Genomic DNA, 23,924 nt, shown 5'->3' on the forward strand with positions numbered 1-23,924 from the left:
GTCCATCTGAAAACCTTGCCAGCAACATTGTTTATCTGCATGAGGCGGGACAGCGTGTGCAGTTAGCCAGTCCTATCTATTGACCGCTCAATCAGACGACAGAGACCTAAGTGATTTGCGGGCCAGGAGCAGGGAAGCAGGGGAATCTTTATTTAGCTAATGACAGCTTCTCTGCAGAAGGTCATTAATTCTAGCCCCAGGAGGAAGAACAGAGAGAGCTTTGTGGGTTGGTTGTTTTCTGATCTAGAGGTAAAAGCTGAAAGGGGAGGAGGCGACATAGACCCACCATAAATATCTGAACTACCCAGTGGCTCCACTTAAACAAACCAGCATAGCTGAGTGGGTGATTTGTCAAAGACAGACCGCAGATAAAACTGAGTAAGATCCATATCCACAATTTTGCAATATGGATAGACTTCAAATTATTTACAAGACACTGACCTTTCTTTGTCTAAAATAAGTTATACAAGCACGTGTTGTGCGACAAAGCAAATGTCTTTGAGAACACTGGACCCGGTAGGACGCAAACCACGTTTCTACAGGCCGCAACAGCTACATACAATCACTGCAGTTGGAGACGGGTCGAAAAGCCAAAAGCTTTTAGGGTGTCTACCCTGCATATACATCTGTACAGACACGGGCTCGACTTGTAAGTGTGTTCTGATCTGTGTACTCTGAGTCATGAGTGAGACCATTGATGAGTTTGACAAGGCGGGCATGAGTGTTTGATTAAGTATCACAGTCCCGCCAGTGTCCCGTGGCCCGCAGCAAAACAAGACCTCCCTTCAAGTTAGTCAGGAGGGATGGACCAAACATGAAGGCTGGAGGACAGCTGGGGAACACTCAGACTCAGCTCAGTTACAAGGGGCTGCTATCTCCTCATTCTCCAGATTCTCGACTTACGATGTTAAAACAGCATGAGTTCCATTTTCATATGGAAGGGTGAAAAGGGGGCAACTTCAGGCTGTTCTGACTTGAATCCAAATAAACGGTCCTCCCCGTGTCATCTTAGATCATCTGTACCGTATCATCTTCTCAAACTGGGATTTGATTTTGAAAAATCTACTTGCGAAATGGGTCTGCATTGTTTTATGTAATGTAAGAGATTCCTGCAAATGTACCATGGTTACTCTCAGGGAGACAGGCCTGAGTTCGGTTTCCATGACAAACTGCAGGTGTATAGAACCTCTGCAGGGCAGATTCCTCCAGTTTAAACCTGAGCTGTTAGAACAAGCTCACATTGCAGTTTTCACGTGACCGGTCTTCAGTCAAATGGCTATAGACGTGTGTCTAAGGTTTTAAGCATCTTTCCCCTTAAGTCCCCCAAAAAGCTAACTCTTGAGTTCCAACTTCCAACTATTTAACAAATCCCATGTGTTACTTTTACCCTGCCTTACAGTGTAGGCATAATCTGTTAAAAGTCTCTCTCAGTTTATTATCACATTTCCAAGGAACTTCAAACGATGATTTAAATGGAACTTTTAAGAAGAACAGACACTCGCAGAGCAATATGTCCACACGTTTACAAGGGGCTGGTTTAAAGCCTGGAAAAGACACTTCAGAGCAGTTATTTATGTATGAACTCCAATCATTGTGTGACATTAGAGCCAAGACACCTAACAGGTCCTGTCATAAGCTTAAGTGGAAATACATTCTAAAACCTAAACATTTAGTGAATCCATATAAGAAACTCCCTTGACAGAGGGAATTAATAAGTCGCTGTCTCCATGAAGTTCTAAAACTATTCCAGTTTCTTTCCAACCGTGGAATTTCTTTTTTTCAAACCACTTCCTTGGATGAGTGGGATTAATTAATGCATTTTGATTGCAAGATATAAGATTCTTGTTCTCCTTGGAAAATCATCTGCGTTGGATGGATAAGAGGATGCATTGTCCAACATCCATCAAAAGGCATCACAAAATGTCACCAAATGCTAATCCAAAAACATCGCAGATCGCATAAAGCAGAGGTCAAAAACAAAACGATCATGGAGTCCATCAGCTGCACATGTATGTCACCCGTGCACCTAAGTGTCGCGCGGAGTGGCACTAAGGTACATTGAGGAAACGTGCTACTTTCAACAGAGAAAACCAACCGAATGTAAACTGTACAAAAATTATATTGCGTCTTTCTCTCATGGCACTGAAATAATGTCTGTCCTGTGTGTACTTGAGCCAATGATAAAGTCCAGAGCTATTTGCCCTTAAGCTCTGAATGTTGGTCCACGTATCATTACCATTTGAATCTTATGAAGGGTTGGTACATAAAACATCCAAAAGTTATTTAATTTTGCCTTCTGTCATCACAATCCTCATTGCCCCATATCCCTGTGCTTGCATGCTAGTTAATAAGCATGGAAGGGACCTTGGGGCTAGTAATAACATTAACCCACCAAGCTTTTGCAGTGTTTTACTTTCTGCTTCTAGTTGCGCACAACTCAGACTGTAATTACCCTCAAATCAGGGTGGGTGGTTCTCCTACAAAGGTCTGCTTACACAGGCCTCTTTGATCCCGTTCCTGTGGTGGCCAGTGTCTTGCTCTGCCTTTCGTTCTGGACGACTTTTAACTATATACTATAGGCCTGCTTCAAAGTGCTATTGCCTACCAGGATATTGCAACTACAACTAGAACAGAGTTTCCAATTAACTAAAAAAGACTTCTATTCACAAGGACTTTGCTGTTAGACTAGACACATTTGAGCCAATTATTTTTTTCTGCGGGGCGGAACGGCTACTTTAGAGAACCACATGCAAATGATGTCTTCAAATAAAACAATATGGGCTGCAGCACAAGCAGCCAGGCAAATACCGTCTTTGAAAGTGAGAAGTCAACAGGGCATCTCAGCATTCCTCAGACCACTCCATCCATTCCTCCACTACACTTTGTCAAACGCCAAATGTCCTGCAGTCGAATTCCAGTGGATGAGGATCTTTTCACACCCTCATTCCCCTGGAGCCCCTCACATAACACCAGACACAAATCATGTCAATGACACGGACACTAGAGTGAGGGGCGACAAATTGAGCGACAGCCGCTTTCACCAGAGACGTCTTCTCTATGAATATGCATGCGCATATGCCCCGCCTGCACCCATATCCGTCTCCTCACCAAATCTGCCATTACAGGCTCATCCGAGACTCATTTTAATTAGGAGGGGCACATGTAATGTATGGGATGAGAGCTGGTGGTGGCAGGAGGTTGGCTTGGCGCCATAAACGGCATTATGTGTTGCACCAACTGCCTTCTCCATTTCACCTGTCTCTGTTGGTTGACCCTAGACAACACCAATCTGCCGCGGGTTGAAAAAAGAGCCAGCTAACTAGCATCTGGCAGAATGGCATGGCTATTTTCAATCAATAGCTTTTAAATCATTCTTTACGCTAGGATTCTGCCAACTAAAAGTATACCCTTATTCAATTGAGTTCAATGTTTTAACTTGGCTAGACATACCCATGAAAAGATTAGCTGGAGTGGGACGGTTGTGCGAGTCCCACTGGTTTGTAAAATGTTTATTTGAAAAAGTGCCACTGGAAAGGAAAACCACTGCAGGGCCTTTATTCAAAGGCTGAATATTCATGTATCTGTGCTGAAGTTCAAACTAATCAAATTGATCTAAAAGTGCTGATGTTTTGCACATGTAAGCTGTAGGAGAATTATTTTTTTATTTGTGCAATTCTTCTTGTAAAATGACTCAAACACAATAACGCTGGCACAAAATTGGTCATACTGACTTTTTGGGAAGATGATAGCCTATTTAATGGCAGGAGTGAGTCATTTGCTAAACTGGCATCTTGACATAACCCAAGAACAAAAGGTACCAGCAGACTGCATTCCTCAAGACAATGATATGTTTTAAGGGTACGCTCAGAGCCAACATTTAGGCTGGCAGGTACATTGTTCCATGACGAAAACTATCATATCCATTACAAGGGTGTCCACACCAAAGATGCTTGTGGAACCTTTTCTGACATCACCGTGGTCAAATTTCACAAACTCCAAGACCTGAGGCATGTCCTTGAGGTATTAAGAACAATAGGCTAAGATATGTGCATGTATAAGGAGGAGTCATGTTTACATTCCTGCACCCTCACAACACACTTGTGGTTTCATTTCTTCCTATCAGACAATGCCATGGCTGTATAACAGCAAATTGGCACACTATTTGCAACACCAGAGTAATATCATATTTGAGTGCCAGCTGCAGAAATGCACAACAAATGAATTTAGATGGCTGAGCTGTTTGGAACGAGATAGACAAAGTTTGTACCTATGCTAGAGTTGTCTTGTTTAAACAAAGGAAAAGGAATTTAAAGGTCATGCAAGTTTATCCAAAGTGTGTGGGAAGTTGAGCTAAATACCTGTCACTATGTTCACCTCAGCAAAGACACATCAAATTATCTGGCAAACAATAGATGGGAGAGGAAATATGTTCTCTAGGGATACGCTACAGGCTTCTTATGGAAAACCAGTTTTAAAGAGCCCTGTCGTTTCATCCACAATCTATTGTGACACTGTTCATCACTTAATCATGGACAATAAGACAAATCTGATCTCAAGCTGTCCATCCCTTAGCATCCATCTCTGAATCTTCAAATTCCCAACAGTTGCTCCTCTGGTGTTGGTATTTTTATGCAAATCAATATTGTTTACTACAGCAACAGAGATACATGAACGCCTGGCAGCCGGAGGCTGCATCCACCAGGGACTCGAGCCAAACAAAGACGAGGGGGAACGGAGGAAGGTGGGCAACAAGGAAATGAGGGGAGGGGGTGTGAGAGGTGTGGGAGGAAAGATGCTTGAGTGAGAAGAATGGGGATGGAGGGGGGGGGGGGGGCTGAGGAGAAGGAGAATACCATTGTGGTGTATTGTTTCTGTGTAACCTGAGCAGCTGAACCCCCGCCGTCCCCAAGTCCACCCCCCAAAAGCCTGCCTTGTCCTGCCTGTGAACTGGATGCCAGGTGTGTGCAGCTGTTGGCGGTTGAATGGTGTTTGCAGTGGTACAGGGAGAGATTTGGGACAAAAGCAGAAAGAGGAGGAGGAGTTTCAGGGAAGGCGACATCAGAGAGGTTTATCAGTCCCTTTGGTATTGTCGGGATCGGTGCCAGAGCTGAGAGCCTGGCCCAAGAGAGTGCCATGTGTCCCACAGATGGACACTCCCAATATAAGGGGACATGAAGTACAGATGGGCTTCATCCTTCCTATTGAGAGCTGAGGCACTACACTGGGCTTGAGTACATACAGTCATTCTTGGAAATGATGGTTTTAGGTCCATCATGGAAACGCATATTTGCTTGATGAGATTATTGTAAATACGTAATTAACAAATCTAGGGGCAAGAGAAGGAACAGTCAGTCAGACTGCAACCTACTGGGCCTAACTAAACATTTGTACTCGACTGACACCAGCATTCTTAATTCAAGAACCATATGGATACATGGTTTCTTCTTCATAAACCGAATTCCCTACCGATTACAAGAAAGGTGCGAAAGTCCAAAACAACTTACTCCCTACTGCACATCCCCCAAATAAAAAGGAACATTACCGTTTTGGCAAGGACTGCAACCATTGTGTGGTTTTTCTACATAGTGCTAGATTTGCCTGAAAGAGTTCAGCACTTTTTGGCATGGGTCCACGATAAATTCTTCACCCCCCTGGATGCCCTCGGATGGTTGTTATTCACTCTCACGGCCAATTACCACAGTTAGCCTTTCTGTCCGACTTTGATAAATAACCATCTCCAACAACTTACAGAAAGCACAAGGCCAGCTAGTCTGGAGCAAAACTCACACTCTTAAACACTCTTAAACATTCCATTTGGATGAAATAGGTGTCTGAAACTGAAAAAGTTTAAAAGCAACTGTATTTTTCTTGGCCTTTCCCCCCACCCTACATGATGTCAAAACTGAGAATATTCCCTCCAAAAAAAACTGATAAATCTTACCACTTCATAAAAGGCAGCTGTTCAATATGAAATCCCACACTAAGATCAATAATCCACAGCCTAGAGACAATGCATGCATGGCAAAGCCCCTGTAGGCCAGCAGCTCAGAGCATGGTGGTTGCCTGTTCATACCAAGCCAGCAATACAGCAAGCCTTTATCTCTGATTTATTGGGCCTTTTTTTTCTACAAAGCGTAGTAAAGACAGCAAAGCTAAAACGTAAAACAATTGGGTTGTAAGCACAGTCAAATGAATGGTTTGGCTTATTATCGACATGGGCTAAACTGGAGATGGTAGGTTCCATTCTAGACAAAAGCCTGTCTTGTCACCTCCAATCCGTTGCTCTAGACATCCTGTCTCCTGGTCTGCAGGTCTGAGACACATCAGATTACCACTCCACTCCACCTTCGGATCAAAGCCCAGGTAGTGCAACCTGGGGCTTTCAGATGCCTCTGCTCATTGTTTTGGTCCACCCTTCAGTGGGCAACTTCAAATGACGTGGGGGCGCGGGGGGGGGTGAGCTTTTCGGTGTTTCATTCAGTACCCCATGGTCCTGTCTCACCTCATCACTGCACAAGGGGCTTAGCACAGCAAGGTTCAGGGCCTTACGACTCGGCTCTCTGGCCTTGATCACTGAGTCTCCAGAACAAGATGCTGTGGCAGTCTGTGACTGAACGTAGACATCCTGACTGTGAACTGGGAGTCAATCCCAATCATCAATCAGCAGGGTCAAGGTTCCCTCGTTATATATAAAAAATTGGCTCAGCTTGATATTGACTTTATTTCTTTTACATTTAGAGAGTCACCATTGGTTTTCCCAATATCATTGTCTGACTTCATCACTACCAAAATTGGCATTGGTGTTGTGAAAAGGCACAGTTTTAATGTAGGGAGTTTTAATGAAGTTAGCGCACTCTCTTAAATTGAACACAAAGGGTCAGTATGTTAGTGTGTGAGTGCCTGCACTGGCGGGCTGTCACTCAGTCTAATGCAGTAATGCAGCGTGGACAATCTGGCTCCACAGCTGTACACTTCCCAGCTGCCCTCTGGATCATCACAGAGGAAAATCCATCTCCCGTCTCACAGCTGCCCGCTTACATTACCAAGGCGGACGTGGAGAACAGAGAGGAAAAGTCACGAAAGGTATGAATTTCGGGGTACTGTATGTTTTCATTGTATACATTGAGAAGTGTCTGGCTGGGGAAAAATGGCCATTGTTCTCACTTGGCTCCTCAAAACAAGCTTTTAAGGTTTTCCCATATGGGTCAGTGTAAGACAGCACTTAAAGAGTTATAACTCCTCCACGGCAATTCAATGGATGTCAGCGAGAGTTTCTCTTAGGATTAAGCCTGTTTATACTCCTAATAAACCATCCCGTATGAATTACCGACACACTGCCCCCTGTTGGATGTGTGAGATAACGTCACACTACATTGTGAGACACAAGTGGATGATTAACACTCAATTGCATTAAGGTCTAATGAGCATGCAGAGTTTCCCCGTCAGCAAGTGACAGGTCGATATCTCAGCCAGGGGCCATGGTTTATGGCCCTATATCTTATCTACATGTCCATGTCAGAATATATCTAGCAGCTGTGTATTACTGTCTTGGATGTTTGGAATCATAAAGAACAGTGTGTGATCTGTCTTCACGTTTTAGGGAGGACTCCTGTCTCCTGTAAAAGCACAGAGTTAGCAATGTGGTTCAAGAAAACTGGTCTCTCCCACAAGACCATTCCAGACTCACAGGCAACTCCATCATCTGTCTTATAAGAAATGTTTTGTTTAATACGTTTCCTTTCATTTCAGTCTTTTATAGTCTCTTAGGCAGTCTTCCAGATAACCTTCCTTTTCTATATCTAGGTCAGTTGAGTTCAACATTGAACACATAGCTACTTAAAGGCTACGATAATACTGAATATTCAGCAGCGGAGAAAGCAGGGTTCCATCGCAGATGAAACTGGCAGTTGGCAGTGAACCGTATTTGAGAATGAACAGCATCCCTTTGTGTTTCCATCAGTGAAGGTCCACGGCGGCTCCATTAAGCAGGAAGTGGTCATATTCCATCTAATTCAGTATGAGGAAGGGCCAAATAAAAACACTTCCCAATTTCAATGATGTCTCAGGTCCATTATGTCGTTTAGCGGAATTAACTATGATTTATTATTGGAACCAATTCATAGTTGGGCCAATGTATAAAAGGAACATTATAGATAATGTAATCCTAAAAATAACTGCTTTAATTCAGTGAAAGGGCATCCTGTTCGCACTGTTTGGCTCTTATTTCTAGTTCGTTTTTGACTGGTTTGCCAGTCTGGACATCATTAGAAAATGTGAAACCTCAGGAGCCTGATTACAGATTCTAGGAGCCCTCCTGCTTTTAACTAACAGCAGGAGAAGAGAGGGATGGAGTAGATTGGAATGGGGCTGACCACAATGAATACACAGTTGAACATATCTTTCTCATTTCAGAGAACATTTTAAGTATTGCATGTAACCTACCAAGAACATGCTTCCCAATGTTCCAGGTTGAATGTTATCCAACGTTTGAACCGTTTTTTAACTTAAAGATGAGGACCATTGAATATGTACAAAGTCTTTTCCTAATAAAACATCAGTATTTCAGCTATGTACGATGTCAATGCATTAGTATGGACAGAGAATCTTCCCCATAACAGTCTCGGTTTGTTGGCTCCTTAGAGGTTCAGGATCTCTATCTCTGGTCAATAATCCAAAAAACAGACAGCTTTACTCCCTTTGCAGGGATGAGGGGGAAGCAAGGATTAAGTGGAGGTGACCCAATTAAGACAAGGTCGAAAAGAGGTAGCAAACAGGGATTGCAAAAAGGGGGGTGGGGGGTAAGGTTGGTGCAGAGTGAGTGTTGTCCTTGTAAAGTGGTAGATAAAGAGGGTGGGAAAAAGGAGGAGGAGGAGAAGGGGAGGGCCGCATGGTATTCAGGAGGTATATAAGTGAACAGGGTGCCCTGTTGGGTGTTGGGTGTTGAGGGGAGGATTTAGTGGGTGGGGAGGAAAGGTTGTGGGGGCATGGTGACCAGCAGGGTCAAAGCATGAAAAGGGTCACAGGAAAAAAACTCTGAAGGGGGCTGTACATGATATTGGCAACACTTGGGCCACACCCCTTGCCTCCCTGAGCACACACAAACATGCCCCCCCCCCCCCCCCATGAAACACACACACAATCTTCAAAGTGTCAGATGGGCATGATATGATTTAACAACTGACAAAACATAGGGATGATTACTTGACTCAGTCACAACTGTTGGGGTAAATTCCTGTGTGACTCTACACATATTTGTTTATTCGATGTCCAAAAGTGATTTATCAAAGTGCACAAACAACACAGCCTCTGTAGTCACCCTGCTACAAAAGTCCCCAGGTCCTTGACATGCAATCTAGTCAAATGACAACATGGAGCATAATTTCCTTATCAAACTATAAAAACTGTTTTAGGTATTTTATATTATATAACATGGCTACAAAAATCATAGAAAGTTTACGCTTGAAATTCGTCAATGGATGCAGTAGTCGACCCTACCTGCGCATGGATACTGTTTGTTAATTGGCTAAATTACTTCACACTTCATCAAAGTATTGGACAAAATTACCAAATAGGCTAAATAAATAAAGACCACTGACTACTTATATTCTTAATAACATTTTGTGTGATGGATACGAATGATCTTTTAATTTCACCACACGTTTCCAAAACAGCTTCATCCCTGCACATGGTCGCACTTGCTCCTCCACAAGAAAACACATTTCAGTTCTAGTTCTTTGATACGCGTTTTCCAAGTTTCAGATGTTTCAAACAAGTCACTTACCAACTCTGAAAATTGTTTGTACTTCTTAACGCGCATGCAACGTTAAAATAGTTACCGACAATCGACAAACTGGTTTTATCTCAGCATCCTTTCCAAGCAGTGCATGCCGAGTCAGTGCATCCCATTCAAACCCTTTTGTAGACTAAAGCTACCAATCGACCAGTTTCCAAAGTTTCGAAAAGCTAAATAAACACCGTGAATACTACATGTTTTTTGCCGCACTCACCGTTCCAGCTGAGGGAAATTATTTTCAGAGCCAGCCATATAAAGGAGTTCTTTGGGAAAGCCATGTTGTTTCAACCGTCTTAACAGTCCTAGAATGAATCGCAATTGTGGTCGCCGCACTTGGAATGGGAGCGAGCTTGTTTGATAGGACTGAGCTGCGCGAGGGCGGTATGGGGAGGAGGGGGAGAGGGGGAGTCGAGTTGCAGACAGAGCTCAGGCTGTCGTATAGCCCTACTGTCTGTGAAAAGAGAATGGAAGCACATTTTTTGAGTCTCCAAATTCTATCCTCACGTTTTTTTTTTATTAAATTCGTCATCATAACATAATCAACAGAATATATTAGAATTGAGTTAATGAGTTAGTCTTGGACGAAATTGTAGAATCTCATCATGTTGAAGGTGCTCAACCATTGGTGAAAGCATAACAACAATAAACCTTTATTAAAGAACTGGCTATCAATCATGATGTCTATGTGTAGGAACATATAATACTCAACATACCATATTTTCTCACTTTCATTATCTTAATGCAGTGCTCGCCATTGGCTAATCCGATATTGTAATGCAAGTCAATAAATAAGCATGAAAGTTGAATGTTGAAAGGAATTTGGAAATTACAATATCAACCTAGGGGCCTTTGTAACCACACTAGGTTTAGTACTCCAGTTTTGGGACTGGTGCATCTTCAGGCCATCTCAGCTCGTGGGTCGTTAACAACCTCTGCTGTTTTCATCACTCGACTGTCGCCTCCGCTAACAGCTGCAGGAGAGAGGGGCCATGGTGGAGCCTGCCACTCCAGCTGTCCTACAGACTCTGGTCTCCCTCCATACATCACAGCCTAGACCGGAGACACAGCGCAGGGGGAGATAGGGTTACAAGTGGAGGGAAAAAAACACCCATAGGGCTGAACTGGAGAATAGTCTTCCTTCTGAGGTGGTTCAAGTAAAACATGGAACAATAGATGAAGCTGGGAACAATGTGTTCCGTTTTTGTTCTGTTTGTCTGGTCAGAGGAACAATTCTTCTTCTCTGGTGTGTGTCTTCAGTGGCTGGTGTGTAGATTTGATTTTTCGCCTAATGTCCATCAAACGACAATATTAGGGGAACAATGTGATTGACAAATAGGATTTACAGGTAGCACAAGACACATCCTGGTTTTCATCACACAGTGTGATCTACAGTAAGTGTGTTTGTTCAGCTGCAGGGAAAAAACACTCACCACTGGACACAGGAACAAGAAGAACCAGCTACTGTGCTAACACTAGCTAGTGGACCATATCTGGGCCAGTGGATTTAAAGTGCAGTGCAAATGTGAAATGTGCATTCTAGTCCCTAGAGGCCGAGGTGCAGTAAGGTCTATCCTACAGAGCAGAAAGGGACGAATTTGAGCAAATGAGAAAAATTCTTTGAAGTGGACCAAAGCTCACTCCTCATCCAAAATCCCCTCTGCCTTAAGACCGAGAGCGCAGGCAGGAAAGGTTCCTTCCATGCTGACATTTCTTTTTTTAATCTCAAATCCATTGGACCCTCTCTACCCTTTCAGACCACCTTTTCCCTCTGTCCTCTGTCCTCGTTCCCTCCATCAGTTGTATCAGAGATTCCCATCTGTCTCTTGCACTGTTGTGTCAGTGGAGAGCAAACATGGAAGGAGGGGGTGACAGTGAGGATTTAATGGTCAAACAGCATTAACACACAGAGAGATTGCTTTACGAGGAGACAGGTGTCAGTTTAGATGATCTGCACAGTCGTGTTAGTTTTCCAAGTTGACTTTTCCACAAATGACATGAAGTGAAGGACCGGAAAGACAAGTAACCCCATGAACGTTGCATGAAATATATGGAAACTAAAGCTGATGATGACGGTGAAACGATGGAAAAATCGAGCAGAGACTTGGATTGTTTTTAAAGCAGAAATAAGACCTTAAACAATGTACTGATATGATACAAACCAGTGTTTTTCCGATATTCCATTTGATGAGGCATTCTGTATTTCATAACACAACACTATCAATTAATAACGGATGCAACCTACAATGCGTGTGTGTGTTGTGGGATTAAAACCCTGAGGAAGAACAACTCCAACTGAAAATATCTAGCCTTTTCTTCATCTCTGTTTGCTATGGTTACAGTTTGCACTCACCAAGGACAATCCAAACAAGGTTATCTACTTCCTTTAAAAAATAAGGTGAGGGAACCAATGGCTCTCCCCTCCCCAAATCTGCTTTCAGCTCTATGATCTTATCTCAGACATCGTTTGGTTTTGGTTTGTTGGTGCCTGGATGACTGCGACCCCCCGCAGCACGGTAGCAATCCAGCCTCAGGAATGTGGGTATTCTTCTGCTGACAAAGACATCTTCCTTGCCTACAGGCACCCGCAGGTCCCACCTGGATATTCATCCTATTCCTGAGCTGGAGGAGATCCCTTGCTACAGAATTCTGGTGCGATGATATCTATTACTTAGTGAAGGAGAAGTCCAAATAAAAAAAACGCTTTTCAACTTGTGAATGCATTTGTTATCGATTCTTTAAAAACAAACACATGGTTAATGCATATTTGATTGCAGTGGTGTTACCAGTGTGTTGTGATTTCATCCCCCAACACATTTTTGTTTACTTTTGTTTCCCCATCACCTTATTGTTAGATTTGGCACTGTGATACTGATATAGACACAACAGAGCTCATAGGCCAACAGCTGCTTGTAAACACAAATAGCTTCTGCCATACATTATCTGTCCATTGTTCCAGATCTGTGCTCCCCACAAATCCATCATCTCCATCCCAACACCAGGTGGGGAGGAGCAAATCGCCCAGTATGGCGCATACAGGTTGCTGTACCATCACATGTAATGTAGGGCAGTGAGAGCACAGTGGAGGCTAGTGATTCAGAGCTAACATGATTAGCCTTAGATAGGCTACGTAGTTCTCCTCCTTGTAGCCTGTAGTGGAAGCTAATACACAAGCAGGTCTGGTTACACAGATTGGGAGCAGAGTGTGTCACCACAGGGGTGTCAGACTCGCTAGAGCCAGGAACGAAGAGGACATGCTAGAGTGGAGGACAATGTCAAGGTCCCTTTCACCCCCACCCACCCACCATCCATCTATCCCCAGCGCAGATAGTCAATAGGCTCGTCATTTCGGGAGGTTGTGCTGAAGGTTTTTGGATTTAACAACCTTGTTCAATGGTCCTACACATTAGGGTAGAAATATAACGTAGATGTATCTAATTTGCTTCAATAATAACAGAAGTAAGGAGAATATATTGTCTCCTGGTAAAAACACAGCATGGCATTTACTCAGTCTACAATATACTGTAAATATGTACATGTAATCTGCCACCAGATAAATATATACATTTGTTTTAATAATTACAACAATCTTATAGGATAATCTTGGTAGTTGTAGATGGTTCTCTTAATCTTAATGCCCTACTGCAAATATATTTCTTAACTCTGGAGTTTTTCTCAGTGTATCACACAGGACTCTCATCTGAACAGAGATAAACATACCACATAGGTGTGAGACTCAGCGTCGATTTTGACGTCAGCAGACAATTCTGCTCTGTAGCTCAAAACAGAGTTGGTAACCTAATAGAGGGTAACCCAAGCACAACTAAGAACATAACCCACAACTACTAATACATTCAGAAAAATTGTGTTCCCCATATAATTCATTTTGTTAAGTAGCCAAATGTACTGCTTTCATTCTGAGACATTTCAAAGAGCCAGATGATAGGGTAATTACAGATAATTACAATCAGGAATACCTAATAGCCATACTTAATTATTTGAGGTGATTGATATGGTTAATTCTGATAATGTGATAATGGTACAGTTAATTTAAAAGGCACAGTTTGCATTAAAAAGACAAAACTAAATTTTCATTTCTGTGCAGTGCTTTTTCTTGACCTGGTATGTAATGCTTTTAACAGTAATGTTCTGTCTAGGGTGACTAAATGATAACCATTGGTGGAGGTGATTTTCAGACAGGCCTGTGAGGTGCCAGGGGCGATGGACAGCCACAACCTAGAGGTTTGCACCTTTTAATTGAATTGAAGTCAGAGTCCATTGGTAATTTACAATGAGCGTTGCCATTGACCTTCCTGTCCTCATTGGCTGGTTTGCCTGGCTCTATATTACTGAAGTGGACCTTTTGAATCATTGAGCCATTTTTCTGTCTACGTGTGTGTGTGTGCGTGCGTGCGTGCGTGTGTGTGTGTGCGTGTATCTATGTGTGTGAAGTAGAAAGGAAGTCTCTTGAGATTTGGGGGAGGGGTGGCTAGTGCCAGTAGTCCCTTCCGTTTCTCAGTAACAATGACTGGGCCTATGCTGAACATCTACGCTGACCCCTCACAGCCCTCGTTGCCATGGGAATCTCACAGGACGCCATAATCGACTAATGAATCACTGAGGTGCTCAGACACATCTCGCCTGATTGGACGAATGGAGCAAGTGGGTGGGACCAAGGAACACTCAGACACAATACTGGGTGGGGTAGAACACAAGGGTGGGGCGAAAGAGGGACCCAGGTGGCCACTTGGTCTCAAATATAGTGCATTAAAATGGGATCAGGGCACCTCTTAATCATAGTTAGAGGCATGGGCACTATACATTCATTTTTCTGTGATCATATTAAACCCTATCCTTGAGCCAGCTACTGTCATTTTTCTATTGCCAACACAGAGGTCAGAGCCAGATTCTCAAGATGTTTGGGAATTCAGCCAACAATGTTTGCAATACAAAAATTCTGAAACTTTCTAAACATATTTTTCAAGTGAACGATACATGGAACTTTTGTGTTCAATAAAAATCCAACCCTCAACAATAACAATACATCTGTAAATGGTATTTAATTACTGGTTGTCTACATGTGTTCAGTTGTTCCAGTTACATCTTTGTTTGGGGGCAGGCTGTGTATGTAAAAGGTATTTGCTTCAAGTCAGCCTTCAGGCAACTTTGAGTGGGAAGTTACAGAGCAAGGTTTCCAACCTCACTCACAGGACATGGCCAGCCAATTCAGCAGATTTTAGCCCTCAAGCCTGGCCTATGAGCATCGACCGAGAAAAGCAATTATGGCTCAGCTGTTGTTGTATGGGGACTTTTCACAGGCTGTCTCTCAGATCTCAAAATTGTTCAAGCACCAGAAAATATTTAACATGGTCATTCAGTGGTTAGGTTACTCTTTACTTGGACGATTGGAAAGCATTTCACGAGTGTTTGAGATCATATTTACTGTAGCGTCGTAATGTTTTCATGGACATAAAGTACATCAGAGATATCCTCCTTGTCCTGACGGTTTAAACCCTTTAGTACTTTTCCTCAGCTCACATGACGTCACAAAATGTCTTATAAATACGATTAATTCTAGGAAATCTAGTCTTATTTCTTCCAATCCCCAACTAATGATGGAGAGCATTTTCATACAGCATTCTGCCTTGCTGTGCTCGTCATAGCTTGGCAACTCGCAGCATTGGAACCATCCAATTGTGCAAGGACAAGTGTTGAATGCTCCGAAGGCCTGCAGTGGGTGGATAAGGGTGGGGATGGAGTGGTCTGTGGTGAGAATGAGGCATAAGGTTTGTGGTTGTCTAATGCCATTTTTCCACAGTGGACATGAAGGAGCACAGCAGCTGTGATAAGATGGGTAGGAAAAAGAAAAAAGTAGAGGAGCAGGAAAGTGAGAAAGCCCAGAGCAGCTGTCTAGAAAAGATCTGGTAAATACAAAAGACTATTAACCACTCGCATTTTAAACCTCCTCGTTTTTTTTTTGCCTTGACAGGAATACCAACCGTGGCCTATTTGAGCTTTTAGGCTTAAAATTGACTAACATTTCTGAAGTGAATAATCTTATTAAATGGGTTGAGTTTTGTCAGGTTAATGATAACACCCCAAAAATACAACATGGTAATAGTTATTTAATTGATAAAAATGGGCAGATCGAAACAGCCAAATATGTAGAGCCAACCTTGTTAAAAGGTGATTATGGCCATGGTCATAGAAGAAACATAACAGAAACTGAGCATATTGGGTTGCAGGTTTTTTAACTGTGAATATTGGGTTACATATCTTTTAACCTGGAGGCCAATACACAAAATACCATTATGTCACTTAAAGAGCAAAGGGGGCAAGATTTATTGTTTAGGCCATTTAAAAAGTAACACCATATCCAAGACTCAAAATGGAAGAAGATGCAGGAGACAGTGTACACTGGTGCTAAACTAAATACTACCATAAAGAGAATGTGGCTGGTACAAACCCCCTCTTTCTTCCCAAGACACCAACACGCACACAGCTGGGATAAAGGAACATGACGGATGCTGTTTTCTCCCCAATTGGAAAGGTCCTATTTGGGGACCGTGATGATTTGATAAGGCCCATGGTTGACTGAGGCAGTTTGAAGGGGACAGGGGACAGGGAGGAAGGGTAAAGCACTGCCATTTTTTGGCACTTTCATTATAACCATCCTCAGGGCATGCTTACTAGTGAGATAAATCACAACTTGCTAATGCTGTGTCCATGGCTGAGAGATTTATGGAATCATAATAAGACGTCCATTAGCAAATGCTGTAGTCTATCCACACTGAATGGGCACATCTTCAAACATCTTTCATTGTATTATAGCCTACATGTAGGCTTATTGATATCAAAGAAAGGTTGGTACTCATTGAAATTATGTATGCTTAGATTATTTATATGTCACGTGTATTTGAATGACCTATTCCCCGAGTTGATATGATAGGTATATACACCACAGTGCATAAATATAGGAAGTTGCCTTTTGCATCATCTCGAGCAGTGACAGAGAGAACAACAGGACAGGAATTCAGGACAGTCTCAAGGTGCACGTGAATAAAAATAAAAAAAGCTATTGCCATGGCACTCCAGGTACAAAGAAAGCAGTGAGATCTTACATAATCAGTCAATTAATACAGTTTTACAATAAAACGTGTATTTACTAACAGTTGGCTACTGTTTCGTAAGGTTTCTTATATGTGATTACATCCATCGAGTGTCTCGAGTTTAAAGATATAAGATTTCTGAAATCGATTATTTCCTCTGAGTAGATATATCCGCATCGACACGAATTCCTGTTGAGTGTTTACATGGCTAAAATGACAGCGGCTGAGGGATTAGACCCCCAGTTAACACATCTAGTTGTTATTTCTTCCAAATGTTGCCATTCCAACCCCTGCGTTTGATATGTGCCAGTTGGTTAGGCAGTTAACTATGATATGTAAGGTGAGTTATGAATAGTAACATCTACTTTTACCTGCTTTCTGAAATAGCACTGTTAGCATAGCTGGCTACCAGCTTGCTAGCTAGCTAGTTGTCAGCTGACTGGGTGTGGTATCTTGATAGTTAGCTAGGTAGCAGTTACAGTTAAGAAAAAACAGATTTGTGTTGGTAACTAAAAGCAACATTCATAGTAAACATGTCCATATATACGTTCGTCTCGACGTCAACAGCAAGTACCCACCAATGTCGCTTTCAAGCCGAAAGTATACCACCAGTGCCAGAGAAGCTAACTACTGTAGCTAGATAGTTGCATAGTTTATAGCCATGAGAGCTAGCATTTCAGTGTGACGTTCGTTATTACACCATTCATAGTTTTTGATCATTTTGCATTTCTGTTTTCTCCAGGGAACACTAATATGGATGTAGTGAACCTAGTTTCCTGCGCCATTGGTAGATGCCTGGATACTTTATGCCTGTTATTGGATTTGATCATCTGGACAGTGAATTGGTTGGCCAGAGTTCTATCAAACATGGGGTCCTATCTGCACAACATACCAGTTGTGCTAAGTGGCACTACATTACTGGAATACTGGAACTTTGCCTTGTTCTCTTTCCTCACAGTGACAGAAGTGGTCACTAGCACAGCTCATGGAGCTCTTCACATACTGGAAGGCTGGATACAGACTTTAGGTGGTGTTGTTGAGAGCTTCAAAATGGTAGGTCACCTTTCGGCTCATGTTGTGTGGCGTGCCAAGGAGCTGCTACAACGAGGACTGATATCTGGGAACTTTGTTCTAAAACAGACATGTGAGGGCTTCTGCATTGCGTTCAGCCTGGTTTTCTATTTCGTCAACACCATCGTCAACATTGTCCTTATCGGGACACAGAACTGTTTTTCAGCTGTCGTGGGGGCCTGGGAGGCAGTGTCAGGACCGCTGCATAAAGCATTGGAGCTGGCCCTCACTCTCCTCACCTTCCTGTACAGCTGCCTAGTAGGCACCTCTGTGCTACTATGGACTCCCTTTCAGCTCGTTTTGGAGTTTCTGGGCTCGCTTGGCCATGTCTTCATCACAGTGTTTATGCTAAATATATATGGCTTGCTCCTGACAGCGGGCATCGTTGCTCTGACCTGGCTGTATCTAAACCCCCGGCTGCCTCGTCTCGCAGCCCAGCAATGTGTCCACTTTGTCAATTCACTCCCGGGAATGAGGATTCTGCAGAGGGCTGCCTATAGACTCTACCTGCTGGCTTTAGAGAGAGCCCAAGACCTGCACGATAACAACGCGGGAGAGCCGACAATGGGACACAGGGTTCAGGCTGGGAACCAAAGGGGGAGAACAGCACAGCCTTCTGGGAGTGAGAGTGGAGGGGGACACCCCTTCTTGGACTCGAGACCCCCTAGTAGCTCCACAGACCATACAAATATCCCCCAACCCCCGGAGCAAAATGGAAGAAACCACAGTGAGGTCGACTTGCCACGACTTCACCTCTCTAGCCGGCTGCACGAGACCAACTTCGACCTGGAGCATTCCTCCACAGCCACAAGGAACACGTTAAAGCAACTTCCGGGGGAGGAGCCAGTCATCAGTGCTCCCCCAGCAGACAGTCTTCTCAGCCTGCTCAAGGAGCACGAGGAGCGGAAGAAGTGCGTGATCTGTCAGGACCAGGCCAAGAACGTGCTGCTGCTTCCCTGCCGTCACCTGTGCCTGTGTCGCCACTGTTCTGCCATCTTACTGCAGCAGCCCCCCCAGCAGCACTGCTGCCCGCTCTGCCGACGAGGTATCACTCAGACCATGGATGTTTTTCTCTGAAAGACTAACTGGGGTCAAGAGAGCCGAAGGGGCAAAAGACGGGCAGCTTTGATTCTACTGTGTACTAAGTTGAGAGTGACAAGGTGATCATGTTTGGTCAAATCCCCATTGTTTCCTTTAGAGAACTGGATTGGGATCAGGAGTATGGTGATGCCCTCATCCAAGCAGATGTTCCACCATGTTGCTTTTACCTATGCAGCTGCCTAAAGTCTGCTTATAGCTGCAAGGTATATGGACATGGCCCTTAACTCAGGATAGTGAGACTACTGATGGGGCTTGATTTCCCTGCCTTTGATTCAGCAGTCTCATATTCCTGGTGGACATCCTCTTGCTCATTTGTAACATTTGCACTAATGATATTGCACTGGCTAGTGGTTACAACGCTACTGTTCTGGCTTATACTTGTACTTCAGATGTTGTATTGACTAGACTTTTACATATTTCCATGTTGAAGCTCATAAGAGCCTTGCGCATACTGCCATTCTGTCTGATGTGTGGATGAGTGATGAAATGCTTCGCCAGTCTCAATGATTATGGGTAATACAACTGTTACTAATAAGTTGAATCACAACAAGACTAAATCCTATACTAACACATTGAGCTATCATAGGACTCTTGCGGGCAAAATGTTATAATCGCACAACGGAAGTGCTTATCATATCTTTTTGTACATTTTGTACCTATGAGTGTTTTGTAAGTCAGATAATAGGCTATGTGAATATTAATCGCCATCATTTGTCAAATTAAAATAAACATACTGTCATTCCTCGATTAAGGTATTGTACATATTTTGAAAAATGCATACATTATTTAACGGCTACATAAATGAAGGAGCCATCTAAGCTGATGTGTTGTATGGTAAGTGTTGGTGGATTTGAATGAACCATTGAAATGCCAAAGGGCCTAGAAGTAGTATTTATGGGGGATATATCTGTCAAGATGATAAATGTGCCATATACACAGTGACCCCCACAACATGCCAAGGAAAATAAATATTCAAAACAATACAATTTTAAGTGTTTGGTAGTCATATTTTATATACAAGATTGGATGGGTAAAAAGGGGTTGGGTCGATCACTTGCCTTCTTTTAATTAGTAGTTGTATCCACAGCAGTAACATTCAGTCAGGGACTTTTTTTTACAGTTCTTTTGGGAGTGGTATACTTTTACATATTACATGTTACTCTGCCTAAAGTACCTGTAACATAATGCTCATTGGCTGCTTTGTAAATCAATTCAGATGTGACCAAATTAAGTCTTCTTTACCATGTCCCTCTCATTACTGCTCCTGCACGAATAATAATACACCACTGGGGAATTAAATTGGGGCCATATGCTTTTCCTTATTCGGCAAAAGAAATGGGACATGTAGGGTGGGCCACCTCTCAGAGTGGAACGTCCTCCAATTCAGACTGGGGAATGGTCCGATCCTGCCCCGCCCAGCCCTAAGCTCCCTAGCTCTCTAGGTCGAGCTATCTGTTGTTCCCTAGTTTTGGCACTGGGCCAGCAGGGCTGCCATTAGAAGCTCTTTGTTGGTTCTGTAGGGGGGGATAATTGGCCAGCAGGAGCTGTCTCTGGACCCTCCAGGCTGACTGACAGGCCAGAGAAAGAGAGACGCGACTCCCCGGGTCCACTGTGACAGCTGCCTCACTGGTCCACTCAGGGCTGGCCCTATTGTCTGAGCTGTCCTAATGGCTGCCTGTACAGAATACAAGTATTAAAGAACAACTATAAAAACATGTCTTTTTATAATGAGGCACAAATTGTGCCACTTTACAGATTGTGGACATGTATGCTTCATGCTGTTTTTGAAAAGGACTGACAGTTTGATGAGATTGCCTCAGTTTGTGTTATTACAGATTCAACTTGGTTACCTTCAGAAATATAACAAAGATGTCCATATTAAGCATGTTATGTGCCAATCCATCAAGGGCTAGTTCTTACTTCCAAGATTAGGTTAGCCATGACATGTTCAATGATAAGGGAAAGACCAGAAGGGTCTTAAGGTTAATTTTAGACCAGGGACATTGCTGATTTGTGTCTAGACATTGCGAGTGCGGGGTTAAAACACCCACACCCTCGATCTTCTCCCAGCTTCTTGACTAGCGGAGTTGGTGGGTGGTATGAGCAGGGGGGGATTTCCTCTCCTCTTCCTGAATTTGGTGGGCTCCTAGCCAGAGGAGCACTCAATCTGTCACCAGCTGTCTGCCAGTCTGTACCAGGGCCTCGATCCCACCCTCCTACCCCCTATCTCCCAGCCCTGGTGCCCACTCCCAGGCTGGGTTACACCCCATGGGCCAAGGGATGAGCCTCTATCTGCTGGCAAAGCTGAGCCACATTGTCACCTAACTTGCTGCCATGAATTGGTGGGAATATTCTCTGAATCCACCTGACTGAAATCACAGTGGTCATGCTGTTCAAGCTGCTATTTAGGGATGGTTTGTAATTCTTGTAGCTCATGTAATTTGAATCACATGGTCATTGTCATGGGAGTTGTGCAGTGCAGTGTTTTGCCAGTTTTTCAAAACAATTGTGTCAAATAATTTTAACATACTTTACCATGACTGGTATATTAAAGAATCTATTACTTTCATTTTTTATTTTGCTGTCCAAGCAAAGGTCTATCGTTTAGGCAAAGATTGTGTTATATTTTTCCAACCCCTTCCAAACATCCCCACCCCCATCCCAAAATGTTAACATATATAGCATCACTGATGACAAGCTCTTGTTCAATAACCTCCTCTGAACTAACAGGGGCAATGCTGGAGGACACAAGCGTGGTGGGTCTGGGAGGGCAAAGGTTAACCAGGAGCTGTGTTCCATTAGGGAGGCTAAAGAAAGGTCCTTTCAGCACCCTGGAGAGCAGCACCGGGCCAGCCCCAATCCAACGACACTGCCTGGCCTTGGGGGGCAGCCATGGAGAAACAAAGGCTGTGGAGGCTTTAGCAGGAAGAGGCATCGCCGAAAAGAAATACCATGGATTTTAAGGAGGGCACCGTCAATGAAATCTGTTCGTAGAGGTAACCCCTAACTGTGCGTTAGTATATGCATTGTACTGTATTTGTTTATCAACAATCATTTTTGCAGATCAATTGAACCCAATACAGGTCTTTTGTTTAGTAAATCTATTGTATATCATGCTACTTGGCCAGAATTTCCCAGAATATTTCCTTCTGAAAAAATCTGTCAAAAAAAGTAGAATTTCTTTTTTACTTGGATTTAAAGTTTACAAAAATATTTCCTTGAAAGTTTGCTGAAAGTACTCCAAAATGCTGTTTGAGAAAAACACCAAAGGTGAATAGCAAGTAGTTTCTGCTGCCTAAATCTTCTAGTTGCTATAGGAACATGCATTTGGTCGAAACCACAGCACATCGAATGCGTGTGATCATTGCCAGAGTGCGAGCAGCTTCTGCTAGGGTTATTCCCAAAGTGCCATATTGAATAAAGATGAATTCTCTTTTCCCCCCATTTTCTACTGGCTAATAGTGTTCTGAGACACACGTTACCCTTACAGTATTTTGTGCCTCATGCATTCATTTAAAATTGGTTATGATCATGTTCCTATTTAATAAAACATTAGCATAATTTATCACTGACCATAATTCAAATGCTGAAGTGGATTCAAGCTCTAGTTCAGCTACATGAGCATGGAAATAACAATATTCCCCAAATGATTAATCAAAACTAAATCTTATATGTTAACCTATTTTGTTTGACCGGCAACATTAACTACAATTTTATTTATACATAATTGATCAGCTGCTGTATATTGATTGGTTGTCTCAATATTTTGTCGGTTGGTTTAGTACAAGGAGAACTTGGGAGAGATCCTATTGATTGTCCATGTGTAGAGACAGTTTCTATTGATCAATCCTCCCACACTTTCGGATCCTTATTTTGAGATTTTATCTTCTAAAACGTCCCTGGGGAAGTGTCAGTGATCACAATTCTACTTGCTCGAAGCTGATTCATTAATTCTCATTCTGTTGTTTTGGTCTGAATCAGATTTGAAAAATGTCCTAAAATGTTGTGGTCTCTACATTACATTATATCTATATTATACACTGCAGCAGTACATTGTCAAATCTTCTCTTCCAAATGATTCATCCAAAATGTTACTCCCTTGGCATTCCAAACCTAAACCTAAATCTTGACACTACCATTCATTGTTTCGCAGGCATGAATTTTCTTTCACCAGATGGCATTTGTGTAGTTGGTAAATGAAGCATGTTGAAGGATATGATGAAGGATGTATAAAAGCTGGATCTGTCATGCAATTAGTAAACATAATGTAACACTGCTTATGTAGAAAGCTTAAACAGACAGAGAAAGTAAGGAGATTAAGTATAGCTCAAAAAATCTCTCAACCCTTCTTCCTTAACATGTTATCCAAAGTCAATTGTAGGCTAGTGGCACTATAGATCGAGCTTTCAAATGTCACCCCTGAAGAGTCGATCTTTCACTGACCTGTACACGGGTCAAGGGTATCCAGGGCACCTGGAAAACCCTGACACACACTCATTCACTTCACAGGCACCTTTCAAAGCTCCCATCAGAGAAACTAATGGAGTCTGTCTCCTCTACTACCTGTATCTTTTAATCACCCCATGCCAGATTTAACCTCATTAACACCGGGCTCCGGTCGGTCCGACCGTACCCCAGTTTCAAACCCACTTAGGGAGAGCACCTTCTCTACGGCCCCTTTAGTGACGTGGATGGTATGTGTCGGGAGGTGAAGAGAGATAAGAGTTCTTTGTCAGAGCTCATGCTCTGAGGGGATCCAGCAGAGGCCGGATTGAATAGGAGGGAAAGACCGAAAGGTGGGGGAGGGAAAGGGATTGGACAGGGGGGGATACAGAGAGTGGGGTTGAGGAAGG

General features: G+C 43.0%; 2 protein-coding genes across 4 annotated transcripts in view; one reads left to right on the forward strand and one right to left on the reverse strand.

Annotated features, from left to right (window-relative positions):
- Positions 1 to 10,162, reverse strand: part of LOC124468102 (cell surface glycoprotein MUC18-like) — a 30,784-nt gene extending 20,622 nt beyond the window's left edge. For both annotated transcript variants that reach the window (XM_047020681.1, XM_047020680.1), the window contains exon 1: positions 10,008 to 10,162. In XM_047020681.1, coding sequence (XP_046876637.1) covers positions 10,008 to 10,071 — 64 coding nt within the window. In that variant the 5' untranslated portion in view covers positions 10,072 to 10,162. The remainder of the gene's footprint in view (positions 1 to 10,007) is intronic.
- Positions 10,163 to 17,074: 6,912 nt separating this feature from the next.
- LOC124467817 (E3 ubiquitin-protein ligase RNF26-like) lies at positions 17,075 to 20,057 on the forward strand. 2 transcript variants are annotated; one of them, XM_047020280.1, is made up of 2 exons: positions 17,075 to 17,239; positions 17,642 to 20,057. In XM_047020280.1, exon 2 carries the CDS (start codon positions 17,653 to 17,655, stop codon positions 19,045 to 19,047), a length of 1,395 nt encoding a protein of 464 aa, XP_046876236.1. In that variant the 5' UTR covers positions 17,075 to 17,239; positions 17,642 to 17,652; the 3' UTR covers positions 19,048 to 20,057. The 2 variants fall into 2 exon arrangements, with proteins under 2 accessions (XP_046876236.1, XP_046876235.1); XM_047020279.1 differs by having other exon boundaries at positions 17,081 to 17,234.
- The last annotated feature ends 3,867 nt before the right edge of the window (positions 20,058 to 23,924 follow it).

This window comes from Hypomesus transpacificus, chromosome 5, assembly GCF_021917145.1.
Source record: "Hypomesus transpacificus isolate Combined female chromosome 5, fHypTra1, whole genome shotgun sequence".
In the NCBI taxonomy this organism is placed as follows: Eukaryota; Metazoa; Chordata; class Actinopteri; order Osmeriformes; family Osmeridae; genus Hypomesus; species Hypomesus transpacificus.